This window comes from Anomalospiza imberbis, chromosome 18, assembly GCF_031753505.1.
Source record: "Anomalospiza imberbis isolate Cuckoo-Finch-1a 21T00152 chromosome 18, ASM3175350v1, whole genome shotgun sequence".
NCBI lineage: Eukaryota > Metazoa > Chordata > Aves > Passeriformes > Viduidae > Anomalospiza > Anomalospiza imberbis.
The window spans coordinates 6,947,371-6,964,054 of record NC_089698.1 but is presented as its reverse complement, the minus strand read 5'-3'; the positions used below and the strand labels follow the sequence as shown (position 1 = coordinate 6,964,054).

General features: G+C 43.7%; 1 protein-coding gene across 25 annotated transcripts in view; it reads right to left on the bottom strand.

Moving 5' to 3' along the window:
• Nucleotides 1–764: 764 nt before the first annotated feature.
• FBRSL1 (fibrosin like 1) overlaps nucleotides 765–16,684 on the bottom strand; it is a 505,508-nt gene continuing 489,588 nt past the window's right edge. For 19 of the 25 annotated variants that reach the window (XM_068208749.1, XM_068208768.1, XM_068208750.1 and 16 more), the window contains 8 exons: nucleotides 13,863–13,934; nucleotides 13,261–13,299; nucleotides 12,361–12,432; nucleotides 10,980–11,112; nucleotides 7,757–7,834; nucleotides 6,246–6,329; nucleotides 4,991–5,231; nucleotides 765–2,973 (listed from right to left, as the gene is read on the bottom strand). In XM_068208749.1, coding sequence (XP_068064850.1) covers nucleotides 1,740–2,973; nucleotides 4,991–5,231; nucleotides 6,246–6,329; nucleotides 7,757–7,834; nucleotides 10,980–11,112; nucleotides 12,361–12,432; nucleotides 13,261–13,299; nucleotides 13,863–13,934 — 1,953 coding nt within the window. In that variant the 3' untranslated portion in view covers nucleotides 765–1,739. The remainder of the gene's footprint in view (nucleotides 2,974–4,990; nucleotides 5,232–6,245; nucleotides 6,330–7,756; nucleotides 7,835–10,979; nucleotides 11,113–12,360; nucleotides 12,433–13,260; nucleotides 13,300–13,862; nucleotides 13,935–16,684) is intronic. The other 6 variants (XM_068208763.1, XM_068208751.1, XM_068208765.1 and 3 more) reach the window with 3 other exon arrangements.

Below are 16,684 nucleotides of genomic sequence, written 5' to 3'. Positions count from 1 at the left end.
CTGAATGTTTAAAATTACAGGGGGTGCAGGGGGGAGGACGGGGAGGGGGGGGAAACAAGAGTTACAGAGCCAAGAAAATAGTAGCGGATGGCTGAATTAACTAGAGAGAAAAAGCCCAGGATATATAAAACATGGACACTGAAAAATAAAATAAGGGAAGGGGGGATGGTACAGCAAGTAAAACATGGCAAAATTTACATATGGATGAAAAGTAAAATTGGAAATAAAAAATAAATCATGCCAAAAAGCAGTTCAAGGCAGAACCACACTGAAACAAACATTTGCTTATGGTCTTCATGTACTATAGATAATATATCAGAATTTCTTTTTTTTTTTAATCAACCATTAGACTTTTTTTTTTGCACTCCTAAAATTCTACTTTGTCTTGTATACAGATTCCAATAAGAACACTGCACAATTAGCACAAGGGGTCCACGGAAAATTGTCCTTGCTTGCCAGCGATCCTGCCCACAACACAAAAAAAGAGAAAAAAAAAGGAAAAAAAAATAAGGAAAGGGTCTGCCGCATGGTACTGTGCCAGTTCCATCTGCTTTTGCCAGCTTGAAAAGTAGGAAACCAAAATTCCCTTCCAGGAGCGTGTGTCTTTCTCTTTCCTTGACGGACTGTCCCTTGTGTTTGTACAAAAAAATTCAGTCTCTCTTTTTTTTTTTTTTTTTTTTTTTTTGTTAAACACAAGCATCCTTCTTCCTGTTCACATGCCATTGCCATTCTGTCTCCAAAGTTGCGAGTTGGTTGTTTTTGGGTTGTTTTTTTATTTTTTTTTTTTTAAAACCTTCCTCCCCCCAACATCCACTAAGACCTGCCTCCAAGTTCTTGCATAGTTGAAGTATATATGCCGTACTGAGCTTTCTGAGTGTGAATTTCTGACTGTGACAAGAGTATGAGTTGTAACCATGTTAACAAATAACCAGAGTGGTTCTAGAAACCATTTTTATAAAGTCTACCTATGTTAAGAATTTAATATTGGTGTACATTTATATTAACAGAATATTTACAGTTTGTTTTCTTTTTTTTTTTTTGTTTAAAACAAGAAGTCAAAAAAAATTCCTCTTAAATTTCTGCATAATATAATAAGGCAAAAAACAAACAGTTTTGTACATTATTATTATTATTAATATTTTAATATATATCTGTAACTTCGGTTCCAAAGTACCAAGGTAAGTGATCAATTGGCCTCAGAAGGGAACCTCACAGTGGACTGTAAAACTACAGTATTTCCATAAATAATACTTTTAAGAAACCCTGGGTATTTTTTTCTTAAGGATCTGAGGCCTTTAAAATGCAAATTTAACTAAAAACAAAAGCAAAATTTCTTCTTTTTTAAGTGAATAAAGAGCACAAAATTAAAAAAAATACAAATCCATTAAAAATGTTTCTCACATTTGGGAAAAAATGTACAAACTTGATATTCTTAACTCATTTTTTTTTTTTAGCACAGAAACAAAAAACAAAACCAAAAATCAATACCTATATATTAAATTCCCATTCTCAGCAACCTTCTTGTTGGAAAGTCCCCAACCCCGTTATTTATGGAAATGTGCTTAACTTCTACAAATTTTACATAAAAAAAAAAAGTTTACAGCAGTGCATTTTGTAAAAGGTTTGTTGTTTTCTTTTTTTTTTTTTTCTGTTTGTGTTTTGTTGTTGTTGTTGTTGTTTGCTTGTTTGTTTGCTTGCTTGTTTTATGTACAGGTGAGTTTAAAATTCAATGTTGGGGACTATCGTGCCTCTACTTCTTTGGGGTTCCTAGAGGGGGAATAGTCCCTGGACTCTGAGTTTGTGAGTGGAGTAGTCCTGCGAGGGGAGGCAGGTCTGGTGCTGCTGGCTGGTACGAGAGGCGGCGGCGCGCTCAGCGCTGCGGTCGGCGGGTTCCTGTTCAAAATCCCGTTGTGCATGGCAGTGGATGGACTCAGTCTGGGGTAATGCATCCCGCTCAAATGAGGCATGAAGGATGGCACGTGTGCCAGGTGGCTTTCGATGGGGGACGAGTGCAAGTGGTGCATTCTGGCACGCTCAAGTTCTTCCCGTAAGTGCAAGCGCTCGCGCTCCTCCACTTGCCGCAACCGCTCCTGCTCTCGGCGGGCTTCCAGAAGGTTCTCGTGGTTGTAGTCGTGTGGTTCCCTGTCTCTGTAGGAACGCTCATGGTCATAAAAGCCAGAGGTGGTAGGAAACCTATGGATAGGATCTGTCCGGAGCTGGAAGTCCATCCGACGGTGTAGGTCTAAGCTCCGGTAGGCATCTCGCAACGGGTCCCTCATCGGGTCCCAGGAAAATCCGGGATGCGGCAGCCTCTCTCTTCCTGACAAAGGGTTCATGCCTATGAGCGGGGTCATCATCCTGCTGCGGTCCAGGACATTCATGTTGTTCATCTGGTGCACGCTGCCCATGGAGATGGGCATGGAGGCAGCCATCGAGTGAGGCAATGATAATCCATGGAGAGTGGGCGGTGGGGGATGCTCCACTGACCGGGAGTGCTGGGAAGGCTCAGACCCAACCACTAGCACATCACTGTCTTCCTTCCTCTCCTCCTTGACTTTGATGTCATTCTTAATTTTCTGGAGGTCGCTGGGAAGCTCTGTCTTTCTCTCCATGTCCTTGCTCATTAGATTGGTAAGCTTCAGGCTCTCACTTAGTGCAGGTTTGCTGTATGGGGATACAGACTGGATTACTGGCTTTGTGTTGTCCTCAGAGGGTCTCTTATCATGGCTTGGAGTTTCCTTCACTGGGGAACGGCTCTCTTTGATCTTGTGTTCAGCTATGGGTGGCTCTCTCAGCCGGTCAGGGTGCTCTCGCTCGGGCTCCTTGGACCTCTCCCTGTCCCCGAGGCTGACCTGCCTGATGGGCTCGCTGGAGCTCTGGCTGTTGCTACGGATGAGATTGCTTATCTGGTGCGTCACTGGGGCTGATGCCGGCGAGGATCTGTTCGAATGTCTGTTTTTATCCATGAGGTCCCTGTAAAAAGACAGAAGGTACATCCTTGGTTATGTGTGAACAAACACACCTGTGATGTTGGGCATGCACAGTGCTGTGCTCTGTTGTACACTTTGAGATTGCTCAGGAAAGGATTTGGAAAGCTCTACACACATCAGCTACAGCTGTGATGCTATGCTAAGCAATACGCACGAGCTGCCTTTACATACTTCAAAGACAAAAAAAAGTTCAACGTTCACAAATGTAGGACTAAACTGGGGACGTGGCTGGAAGAATACTATATTCACCCTAAGACCATTTCGCTGAGACATACAGGGAAAGAAGGATTCTAGACAGGTTATTTTCCTTTAAAGATGCTTATTGTGCGCTCATGTGTAAATCTTGCTGCCAGATAACGACCTTCTCAGCTGTAAAACTTGGGTTCCTTTCATAAAACACGGATCCAGGCACACAAAACAGAAGCCTACAGAAATGTATGCAGGTCCTTCCCAAGTCAGCCTCATTGACTGGAAGCAGTCATAACGTGAAGCTGATTTTTCTATGGAACCGCAAGACTTTTTGTTGTTGGCAGTTCTTGCAGGTAAGCCAGATGCTTCAGGAGAAACATCCTTGAATCAGCCATAAAACTGAGCAACTGAGCTGCATTTCAAGAGGACCTGCTGTGATAAACAAGGGGTCTGATGACAACATCCATGGTTTAAAAGAAAGGCACAAAGGTTTACATTTCCAATTGCACCTCTGCCTCTGAGCAAGCCAATTAGTCACAGTTAATCCCACCTTTTTAACAGGGGAATAAATATCGCTCACCTTCTAAAAGCACTTTGCTCTGAATGAGAGACACTTTAAATGCAAAATATGATTGTGTGATTGAGAGAACTGCATTATGCAGCTGAGAAGCTCACTTTGCCAAAGTTTTATGTTGTGTTTGTTTTTGAGAGCTGTAAGAGGTAAGCGCTGAAAGCTGGAGATGTTTTGGGGGGTTGTGTAAGTATTTATCCCTTATGATTACATTTGCTAACCCAGCTTTCTCTCTCTGTGGTAGTCTTGATTGCTGGTCAGGGATGTGGTTTATTAAACCATGGCCAAATAGGGATGCTGGGGACAGCTTAAACTAAATTAATAGAAGTGTAATAGAGCTGTTAACCCCTGTGTGAACACTCCTGAGAGTAAAGTAACCTTGGTCTGCAAATGAATTCCATTAGAGCCAGGAAGGGATACCTTCCCTACCTGAACGAAATCTGTGCAAGGATGTCAGACAATTTAACATGTAAAGCAAGAAGATTTTCAGCCTATTGCTCCCATATAATCTTGTTCACAGGTACTGCCTGAAGATCTCATTAAAAGCACTCCAGCAAACTGTGAACCCCTATCACTAGTCAAGCACACACATCTAAGACTTGCAGGCTGTTATTGCCTACAAAGAAGTAGCCTGTTAGAGACAACTGGGCTCTGAAATATAAAGGGCTTCACAGCTTCAAAATCATATAACTGGGAGCTAATGAAGTAACTATAGCCCAGGTGATACAGGCCTGTCATACTTAATAAGGATTTGCCCACAATGCAATTTTTTAAAATCAGTTTTGCTAATGGATTCATGCACACTGCTCCAGATACAGGCATTTGCATTGTTATCTCGTTAATGTCCAGCTAACATTTGAATTCATCAGCGTATCTGAACATTAATGAGAACTATGACTGTCTCCCAAGGAACCATCACAATTTCAGAATACACAGCAGTCCTAAAGCAGCTGCACTGAAAACAAGCAAGTTTTCAGCACACTGAAAACACAGCAACACACTCAATTCCTCAGCCTGGTGCGTTTTGTTAACTGACTAGCAGGGACTGGGTTACTGCATTTCCACAGGAGACAAATCCTAAAAGGCAAAGAGGAATTTTTTTGGTGTTGCTAGTACTTGTGCTTATCTGAGGAAAAGGCCTATCAGCTGCTTTAAGGATCAGCAACATTTTAGAGAAAACAGAAAAAATATGAGGAAAAACAGTCCCAGTAGGAAGTGGTCAGAAGCCCACAGTGCTCACCTCTCTTTGTCTCTGTCGTCCTTGCCCAGAGAAAGATCCCTCTTCTCGGGCTCCCGCTCCCGCTCTCTGTCCCTGTCATGGTTTGTCACCGAGGAGCTCCGCTCCGAATCCGAGGGCTTGGGCCACTGTGGAGGTGTTGGGAAGGACGGCGGGGTCCGGTGGAGTCTATTCCATGGCTCATGGGGGTTATTGAAATTCTGCAGGTTTGGGCCATCTTTGTGAGTAAAAATGTTGTTGTGAGCTAGAATAATGGCAGGGGGAAGAAGAGTTAAAAACAATTCAAAGCAAATCATTATACAGACATTTCTCACAATATTAGTCACAACCAGAACTGTCCTTTTAAGGCTTTTTAATGGTGAGGGGGAGCTACTACTGAGTGGAGACAGATAATTCCAACACTGGGTGTAAGATCCACCAGCTCATTAAAGGCTGTTGTTGAAGGAAGCTTTATACATTTCAATAACTCAGAGACTACTGAAAATGCCCAGCTTCTCTTCTCCCCCCACCCCAGGCAAGGGCTCCAGCACAAAAGCAGTATTTTTCCTCAGCTCCTCTCTCTGGCAGAAACTTTAATTTGTGGGTAGTTACAAGCAATCAGCTGCCTGCAGCTGAGGTTTCAGGGACTTTTTTTGTTGAAGAACCCAGACTATTTGGTGGTATGTATGTGTGTGTATAAACACAGAGCTTGGCTGTAGGCTTTTCAGAACAGTCAATCGATTTTCGTCCATCCATCTTCAGCTGATTCCTGTTGCACTATGAGATGCACAAGCATGCTCTCTTATGTGTGGCTCTCAAGCATGTTTTGCCTACAGGTATCATGTTTTTGAAGTAGAATTATTTTATACAGATAATTTAAACTTCAGCCAACAGTTAGAGAGGATGTCTACACGAATTAGAAGAAGTATAAATAGTATCAATAGCTGCTCCACTGTGCATCTTCCCTGGTGAAGGGTGTTACTTTAGGTGCCCACAGGGTCCCAGAGCTCAGTGGGGTTTTGCAGCTCCAGTGCCTCTCTGAGCACACAAGGTACCAACCCTCAGCAGTGAGGAGGCACAGAGCACAGCTACTGATCTCTGTGACATGCAGAAAAGCTCCCACCGCAGAGACCTGGAAATCTTAGGTGCAGTGTTTTCAGATAGGAGAATGGAGGTTAGGAATTAAACTTCTTTAAAAACTACCACCAGCTGCTGTAAATATTAGCATGTGGCTTTTCTGGAAGGGATGTTTGTCTGCAGTAACCCAGCCAGTACTTACTCAGAGCATGACTGCCTAATCCTCCAAAGGCATTGCTGCCTAAGTTCCCAAGGCCGCTGAAGGTGCTTGACCTGCTAAATGGATCTGGAAAGGCAAACAGGGATTTAGCAGGCATTTAGCCAAGAATGTTGGAGAATGAAACGCACCCCTCCCCTTCTTAACGGTTTGAATCCAAGTAGGATTAGGCCAGACTTTAAGCTGATCCTTCTCATTGCAAGGTTCTTTGCACAGAAAATTCCCATCATGTTAAAATGGAGAAGGGATTCAGTGCTCACTCTGCAAACAGGTGCTGTAATAAACTTTTGTATGTGAGTCAGAAGTGAGTTAGAAATTAAGGTCTAATAGCTGAAATTAGGGTGGCTGCTGAGCTGTAACTCTTTCCTTATCAGTACTAATAGTAGAAACATTGCAATTGCCTTGAAAGAAGAATCTCAGCAGGCCCCATGGCCAGCATTGAGGAGATGACTGTCTTGTTTCAGTGCTTTTTTTCCAGTAAAGAGGTTCCTCTCTGAGAGCACATAGCCCATCTCAGGTTTCCACACTCCAGGGATGGCTATGGGTTAAATCCTCCCAGTGTACTTGTTTTCTTTCCTACTGGTCATCTGTAAACAACTCCTCCTCCAGCCCACTGGCTTTTTGACTGTCCCCTTCAAGCCCTTAACTTGCCATGTTACAGGAGGTAATGCTGCTCTCCACTTCCTCACAGATATCACATTTAAAATATCAAGGCAAATGGCACAAATAGCTTGTATCTTTAAGCAAACAGCTATTTGCTTATTTACTTATTTAAACCAGATGTTCTTGCCCTTCCTCTTTGATCTTCAGTGGCTGAGTGACTCGGTAGAGATAGTTAATTTTGACAGAATGTTCAGGATGTTATGTAAATCTGGGTATTTGCAAGAGAAAAAAAGTCTACTAGGTCATGTGGCATGCCACATTTACTGATTGGATGAATGTTACTAAAACATTAATCAACAGAGCTTGAACTTTAATTGGCAATGAGCTGCTTGTGAGCTTCTAAAATGAGGAAATTTGACAAAATCAGGCTCTACTTACTGCCAATTAGGAAACTGAAAGTCTGGCAAAATGTGCAGAACATCTACTTGCCAGGAATTGTTCCCTGAACTCTTTTAAAGAACCTAGTCAAGGCCTTTCATAGGTGGAAAATGGTACAAGAGGAGCCCATTTTAAGCTGGGGCTTGTCTGAGGTATCTTTGCATAAATTTCCCCCATTTCTTGAGACACATTCAGGAGCACAGGACTCTACAGGTCACATTTTGGCTCTGGTGCAGTGTCCCAGCAGTGACAGATGTGACAGCTCTGCACTGCCCTCTCCTTTGGGGAACAGTGAGAGCATGTGCTAGGAGCTGGCAGGGATGAGAAGCTGACCAGCTTCTGGATCCTCAGGCAGTTTAAACCTTTACCTCCCCTAGTGCTACAGTGCAGGACCACACTGAGAGCCAGGAAGGGGGCAGAGGTACAGAGGCGAAGGCAGGGCTACTTACACTTACCTGCCAAGTGGTTCGTAGGCAGGAAACTGCTGTGGTGAGGTGAGGGACCAAAAGGGGCGGTGGCTGGATGTGTCGCACCTGTGAGAACAAGGTCCCTTTTTAGTTCAGGGGCAAGCGACTCCTTGTATACACTGAGCTCCAGGCCATCACATTCAAGAGCTGGATGCAAAGGCCACATTTAAACAACAAAGGCAGGGGAAGACCCCCAAACCTTGGCTGAGTGAGCAACAGGCTGGATTTCCCTGAGAGCCCTACCAAGGAGTCTAACAGGGCACTAGGAGGCAGGAGGAGACCTTGCACTGGGAGCTGCTGCTCACCTGGAGTAACAGGGAAGCCAAGCTCTTTGTCTGACATTTTCAGTCATTACTCCACCTTTACATGAAAAAGGGCCAGCCCAGGTTATGGGCCCAGACAGAAGGTGCTCGGAATTGACTGATTAGTCTGTATGAAACACCAGTTAATGACAGGCACGCAGGGAACATCAATCATGCTTCTCCCACGAGAGCTCCAGCTACGCTCTCACATCTGTCTCTGCATCCACAGGCTCCCCCCCGGTGTTTTTTCCCTTTCCTAGACACTGCTGATTGCCATGGTACCACACTTCCTCGTGGGAAAGAACACCACTGCTGAGCATGCTGGATTACAGGAGGCTGAGGAGATGGGAAGGAAGGGGGTGAAACAAGCAGGTCTACCCTGTATTTCAAGGTGGACCAGGCTCATGCAGAAAACTCTGCTCTCCTTTCAGAGCAGAAAATGAGAGATTTTCTTCCTTTGCAGGCAGGCATATGTGAAACTGAACGGGCTTGCAATCTCAGTGTGAAAAGCACTGGTGTCACCTGTCACTGGGGTACTTGGTCAGCCCCTGACCTGGCCTTCCTTGAAGACAGAGCCCAACCCCTGATGGTTGCTGTGAAACACACTCATGTGTCCAGAACATGAGCAAACTGTGAAACCTGAGAGGGAGACAGAGCTCTGTGACCCTCACCAGCTTGGGCACCTCAAACCTAAGCAGCCAGAAAATGAGTTGAAGAAACTTAAGAGAGACCACGGCAACGAGACCTATCTAGTACCTCTCTATAAACATTCTGACTGCTCCAATGCTCCAAGACGGATGGAGACTGTCATCTTTCTAATCCTTTAAGATTTCAGAAGGTGTATAATGGATGGGAGATTTCTTCAAAGGAGACAGCTTACAAACTCCACTACATGGGCTGATAATAAAAAATCCTCCGGAGAAAGCCAGGAGCAGCATTGCAGGCTGTCAGGCAGTTATTAAATAGACCGTCTGCCAGGCAGCCCAGCATCCCTCCTGGAGACAGGTGGCCCTAAGATAACTTATGTCTCCCCCAGTAACCAGGCAATGCAGCAGAACCAATGATTCACATCAACTGCACACGTGCTCAGTAAGGTGAAAAGAATGCCTCAGATATTCCAGAGTAAAAGCTTTATTCCTCCATGTATTCCAGCTGCAGCGTCTGCTCACACTGACAGCACTCTTTACCTGGATTTACTGTGTGATGGCTCTTGCGATTAATATACTCACAGACAAGTTGCTGTAAGGTTGTTTCACTCTACTGAAAGTTTTCTATTAGTTTGCCTTCTTTATGTTTATGTTTCATACTATTTTCCCTCTTGCTTTTACGAATGAAAAGCAAGCCATGCTTGCATCTTTTAAGGGAAAAAACCCCAGATACCAACTGGACTGGTGCTTTTCTGCCTGTTAGGGTAACTCTGTCCAACAGAGCCTTCAGTAGCAAAACCAGACATGAAACAAGATTTTTGTAACGACAACACAGGACAGTGATAAGGAAACACCTGCCACAGGAAAACAGCCAGAGGTTTGTAAATAAGCAGTGCTTATGCATCCTAGTAGATGCAATAAGTATCTTGACCTTGTACTATCAAAACACCTTTATAGTGACCAAAATACAGGGTAGCACCCTACAATGCAGAGCCAGTACCAGCACTGATTACATGTGGTAGAAATGTGCATTTGATGCGTAAGAATTTCCATCCACTGATAGAGCAGAAAGACAGACTGAAGCACTGGTGGAGTTCCTGAAGGCTATTTGGCATCTGCATTTGAAACTCAATTCTCACAGAAATTTCAGCTTGATTGTCATCTGTTGCTTTTCTGTCATTTTTGGGACTGAGTTCAAAACAGCTCTAAAGTCATTAATTTCCACAGGGTTGAACCAAAGCTGAATATGACCATGTCTGCACTGAGTTAAGGTGATGTGCAATATTGCATCATAAAACCAGAGTAACATCAGTGAAGAAAATTACATTATTTGCCCGTTAATTACATACATAAAGAGCTAAGTTACATCTCGTCAATTGATGCAGCTCATTCAGAATGCAAACTTTGCATCTCAAACACAGAGAGAAAATGTGAAGAAGTTGAGAAAAAAGTTAAGTTTGAGAATAAAAACAACATTTAGCATTTGGTAGACAGATGTCCACATGAATCCACGCTGGCATCCTGGACCAGAATGGGAGAGCTGCAGTCTCCCATGGTCAGAGCCATCAAGAACAACACAGTGAAGGTTACTGTCCTTTCGTAATTGTGTAATTGTAATTTTTTCTCCAACAGATTGGAAAACAATTGATCAGTGTAAACTGTATTTAATTCTTTGGGGCTTTTTGTAAATTCAATATATCATTTTAAGCCCTGGACTTTGCTTAACTTTGTAACACGTAGGGGAATTTTCTATTTAAAAAACAAACACTTGACAAATACATCTTCTGTGATATTTTCAGTGGTGTTATTGAAGTTTTCCTTTTATGAAAAACCCCTTGTTTTCAGAAAACAAACAGAAACTTGGTGAGTGGAGGAGCTGAGAAGACTAACATGGCAAATATAAAAGCAAGAATGAGACTGGGGCCATTTCCAATCCTGTGCAATGGAAACATTTTCAAGTGTTTTGTCAAAATTGCTTTTAAAAAAATCACTCTATAGCTTATTAATCAGGCACATAAGAACCAGCTGCACACACAGGACTGTGTGCCAACTGCTGCAGCCCTGTGATGTGCAGAGGATCCTGCACTGGAGGTGGTGGCAGAGCCCTGGTCACAGCAGTGTCTCTGCACCTCTTGAACCAACCTTGCTTCTATTTCTGAGGCATATGTAGCTGTAAAGTCATGCAGGACATACACTGACTGTTTCTTGTTTGTCTTGTTTTTTTGTTTTTTTTTTAATCAAAAAGGAATGATCTTCCCTTACCTGTGGTAGAAAACAGAGGCCTGGCAAGATCTTGTGGATAATGGAAGCCTGGAAACACTCCAGGGGCGGGAGGTCTGCTGAACAGGTCAAGTTTACCACCTATCTCTAGCTTGTGGGGATCCAGCTGCATTTGCTGTCAAATGATATAAAACCAGTCTCATTATACACTTCCTTTTTTATGGGAAAACAAGAGAGGGAGTTAAGGCTCATTCCTCCTTAGCCCTGCCAGGGAGCGTTAGCCAGAGTGACAGCAGCGTCCCCGCTCACGCAGCGCAGCCGTGGCCGTGCTCTGCCAGGCTCTGCAGGGCCACCCCACCCCGCAGCCTCTCAGCTGCCTGCCCCATGCCAGGCTAAGGTCTGCAGGGAGCACTCAGCCTGCAGCACAGGCTGCAGCAGGAACAGGACACACCGAGTGCACGGCACTCCAGGAGCAGCCGGCGCTCTGAGCCTGACAGAAAATACTCTGCAGGCACAAAGCTGCCGACAGAAGCCTCGAGAGCTGGGTGATGGGATCGTCTGTTCTGCCTCTCCAGTTTGAGAGACGTGCCCACAGCTTCCTGCAGCCAGGACAGCTCAGTGTGCAGGAAAGGGGCAAAGGACGAAGGAAGCTATGAGGCTCCTCCAGAGACTGTTTTTATTCTTGCCCTGTAGAAGTGAATATGGCCAGAACTGCACCTTAATCACAGAAGCCTATGAATAGCTTAAAAAATATGTATTTGCTTAAAAAAGTATATGGACATACATCCCTTCCAGAGGCACCTACTTAAGCAGAGAATAGCCTTCATTAATGGGACAAAAAAACGACTGCAGGAGCTATGAAAAAATAAAATCTACACAAGTCCCTTTATCAGCTATTCTGCTTGCCATAGGGAGCCTAAAGCCTTCAACAGCACTCCAGGGTACCTACATCCTGTTACCTCTCGAGTGTTAAACCCCCTCCTTCTGCCCACCATCACAGCAGCACAGGAAGCCCCAGAACCTCTAACACTGATGTTATCAATCTACTCTGCTGCTCTCTGCTCTGTAATGTTCTTCACTGCATTGGCCATTTCATTACCTCCTCCACAGGAGGTACTAATGCAGAAGGGAAGCGACATTAAATGTGCATGCTTTGTGAAAAAAAAAAAAGATTGACTTGGGGAAATTACTCTGCCCCTCACTTTGTTCCCCTCTTTCTGGCTGTACACCCTTCCACACAGCTCCTCTGCCCTCAGATAAACTTTACAGTTGCTACAATAAATGTTAAAGGAGTGTAAGTATTAGTTAATCAATACAGGCAAGCTTGAGAATCACCACAGTAACTGCTTCCTGCCCATTACTCACTCAAATACAATCTATAAGCTAAAAGACTTGGCTTTGTTCCAGAAACCATCTGAATTACCTTTATCTTTTGCTGGTGATGGTAGATCTGCCAGGCGATCTGTACATGAACCGCACACCACTTCCCGGGTTTCTGCAGTGGAAAGCACAAGAATTTAGATTAATTTATACGTTAGCAATCTACATCAGATAGAACATTTCATTTCCCTTACTGTCAACCAGGCAGCTAAGCAATGAGAAAGGCTGATTACTAAAACGGCACAATGGGTGATCAACATTTTCTGCTGTACTGCAGCAGATGATGTTTAAATTAAGAAGGAAACAGGAAGAATGTGGGATATCTTCCCCATCTCATGGACATCTGAGATCCTGCCTTGTTCTTTCCTACTTGCACTCCCCCCCTTCCCAAACTGAAAAGAACAGTATGCGCCATGCTTAAGAGAAAGCAACTAATGGTTGAGAGTTCTGTTTCTGAAAAGAATCCTGTTCATTCACCCTTGATGCACTGCAGGCTAAGTCATGCATGGTTATTATGGCTACTGGCTTTTGGGGAGGGAAAGGCAGGGACAAACCCCAGGATGAGCAGAGCCACAGCTGAACAAGTCCCTATTTTCAGCTGAGCTATGGTACTCACTGTTCCACTGTTTATGTGGAACATCAGCACACTGACCTAAGCCACCACGAATCTGTTGACTGGTGAATGTCTGCCCATGCTCACAGTCATTTATTTCTGTGACCCTCATTTCATACTGTGAACTATTAATGCACATAAATGGATGCAAAATAAGGCCGGGATTCAACCTAAATGTTATTAATCAGAAGTGGCAGAGAGCTAACTGACATTTTGCTGGAAGTAAAAGATGAGCATGAGATTTTCTACTGGACATGTTAAATTTCAAAAGCACATGCACAATATTCCAAATGTCTGTGTATAAATATGTATATAAAATCCCCCACAAACCTTACTTACTCTTACTGGAGGCCTATAAGGGTCTGACACCTATGGAAAAAGCAGAAATAAAACAATCAGTCTTTCTAAAACTAGCCAATACACAGAAGGGTAGGGAACTTCCTTCCTCTGAACAAGTGAAAGCATTTAGAAAGCAACGTTCCAGAGAAGTCCCCTGTGAGAGGGGAAACCTAAAAGGCTTAAAGAAGGCTTAAAACTTCTCTTTCATTCCTTGAACCAAACTCAGCAGAATTTTATGATAAACAAAGCAGCTTCATGCCAGCAACTGAACAGTGCCAGTGCTTTTCTGAACCTTGTAATTATTCTGAAATGGAGCACATAAAAGTACTCTCCAAGCAATACTTAGAGGAAAGACATTGAAGGGGTTTCCTGCCCCATTTTCTTCTGACTTTTCAAAGAAGCCAATACATCCCTTTGAATTCATGACTGGTGGAGATTGCTGTCTCACCAGAAAAAGACACAACCTCTCTCCTCACTGCATGTTCCCAGAAGGCCAATTTGCTCACCAGCTAACTCTCCTTTTTTTATCAGCAATCACTGTGTTTACTGTAAACCCAGATAAGCTGAAAAGAAGTTTATATATCGTTGCCTACCCCTGGAGTCTTCTGCAGCAGCGTATGGTGGACTGTGCCTGGTCTACCTGCTACATCAATAGGGTTTGAAGTCTGAAAGACAAGAAGAGAGCGTGAATAATACTGTATCACACCAGTGGTACATTTAACATCTCTATCTGATGTTAACAGCATTAATTAGTCCATGTTTGCACTGTGCTTTGAACACGCATATTGCTACATTAGTGCTAAACGTTATCTCTTACTGACAGCCAACAGCATTTAACCACCATGTCATTTATTATTATTGAGCAGCAGTAACAGTGTTCCAGTAGCACCCCTAAGCCCAGCTGAGATCACACCCCGTTGTACTGTGCATATGCACGGGAAGAGACAGTCCCTGTCCCCCAAGCTTATTCTTTAGACAAAATAGGCAGGAGGTAGGAGATAGAACTAGAGAGGTGGCCTGACTCTCTCCATTTTCCAGGCAGCAATCAGCACAGCAGTCAGGAACAGAATACTTGAGCATCCCAGTCCCATATTCCACACACTGGACCATGGCCCCTCTCTGACTGGGGCCAGGTAACACAATGCCTGAACCAGCAACAGTCCATCTATTTGCTTTGACAAGGCAAAAATGAGAAAACTTAGAAGGTGCTTGTGGGTCTTTTATAGCTTTGCATTGTTTACCCCATCATTTTCCAGCAAGAATTAAACACCTCATTGAAGGAATCCCTGCTCCTCCTCCTCCAGATCCCACCTGTTGTCCTGTCCTAATGATCCCCAAGAACTCGTTCATCTCCTCACTCCGGCGTTCATCCATCTCCCACTCCCAGAGCAACTGCACCTGGTGCCTCCGCACAGCTGAGTGCAGAGGGGTTAAACCTCATTCCCCAAGAGATTATTTCACTCATGTTTTAGGTCAAATTATAGCAGATTTCAAACAGTACAAGGCATGAGTATAATCCTGGGTGTAGGAGGGAAGGTAGGTTTTAGTTTGTCTAAGGCTGTGTAACTTCCAGACTCATTAAAGAGTGAATTCTCGTGTGTGTGTGTGTGTAGGTAAGTCAATGCACTCCCCAGGCAGATCAGAGCTCTCAGGGCCTCTTTGACAGCTGAGGTAGATATAAGGTGGCAAATAAGTTACAGCTTTCATACAGGCAAGAGCTTGAAGATCACAACATGTTAATAGTATGGTGTCATCCTGTCCCTTTGTCCCCTGGAGAAAGACATGAATGCTTCCTCCAGCAAAGTAAACTGAATACTTCTGACCTTTTCAAGTTCTTAGCTTGTGAGAAATGGCCTTCGGGAAACTCACTGAGAAATTTACCATCAGCCTGGATTTATGTGCAGTGGACTCACAAGCACAGCTGTAGGCAAATGACATGGGAAGGGGAAAAACAAAACCAAGATCTGTGCTTTGGAAAGCAAGAAGTGCAGGAATCAGAGTGCTAAAGCCAAATCATCAGGTCTGTAGTGATTATGCAGGCTTTAGTCAAACAGCTTGGGAAGGAGAGGCCATGTAAGAACGATGCAGTAAGGATGACTGGAGTGGCTTTGCCAGTTCAGCTCTGCCTCCTCTGGGAAACAGGAAAGTAACATGCCAAAGCAGCAGATCCATTTTTCAACCTATCCTTCTCCTTTTCAGATGTTAGAGTGTATATAAATGCTGCACTGTGCAAAGATCAAATTATGTCAGTGATTATCCATGGCACCAGAGTGTGACCTTGCACAGCTTAAACTCAAGCTTGCAAATGTTGGATGTATCTAAAATGAATTAAAAGGTAGGTATACCAGCACTAGGAACTGCTTAAAAATGCAAAGGGTCTGTGCTCACTTTTTCTTTCTCACTATGTAACTGCTCCTTGACCTAACGTTATTTTACAGTGAAGATGAAAAGTAGAAGAATGTGCCATTGGTGTAACAGCAGCTCCTCACGAACAGGAAGGAGCCTTACGGCAAAACAGCCCTGGCTGCACGTGAGCAAAATTTGTCCAATTCCACCTTATTCCTGCAGCTCCTTTTCTTGGAAAATCAAATTCACACCCTGACTACTCAGGGTCTGTAGGGACTCCCAGTCATCCCTTGCAAGAGTAACAACAATTAACACTGGCAGACAAACTCCATAAGGGATGGCCATGTTCTGTCCCTCTTGTTCCCTCTGCTTCCATGAACTGCTCCTTCTCTAGGCCTGCAGTCACCACACCCAAAACTGCCTCTGAACAAAGCCATTTTAGACTCTGCTATTTGTAACGTGTCCCTAAAACAAAATAACGTCAAGGATTCAGTAGGCACTGAGGAAATCATCTGGCTTCCATTAAAAGCATTAAGTTAAGGCCTTTAACAACCTTCCCCCTCATTTGCAACAGTTGCTAATTACTGACTTCCACTGACATCAGTGAGACTGCTGAGGGAAGCATATCCTTCAGACCTGCCTGGTGTGGATATGGAAATCACCTTCCAAATGCAAACAGGAGTGGCCTGGCTACAGTGCTGCTCCTTCAAGCCTTCTTACACAGTAGCAGCATTCTATGGAAATGCATCTCATGATAAGAAATCTCTAAAATCACAGCATGTAAGGAAGCTGAACATGTCACCTTACAAATGGAGTATGTGCTCCATTTTCAAACAAATGCTATATAGATGCAATCCATTATTTCTTGTTTGGAGAGATTTAACAGTTTTGATACATTTAAAAATAGTTAATAAAAAGAATAAGTCTGGGAGGGAAAAAAAAGCAGTGCACACCACAGAATTTGCCAAAAAATGGGGGTTATGATGGCAACATTTTCAAATGCCAATCAGTGCTATTTGTAATGACATGTTACAGCTGCAGTGCACCTTTCAAACACATTATCTCAAAG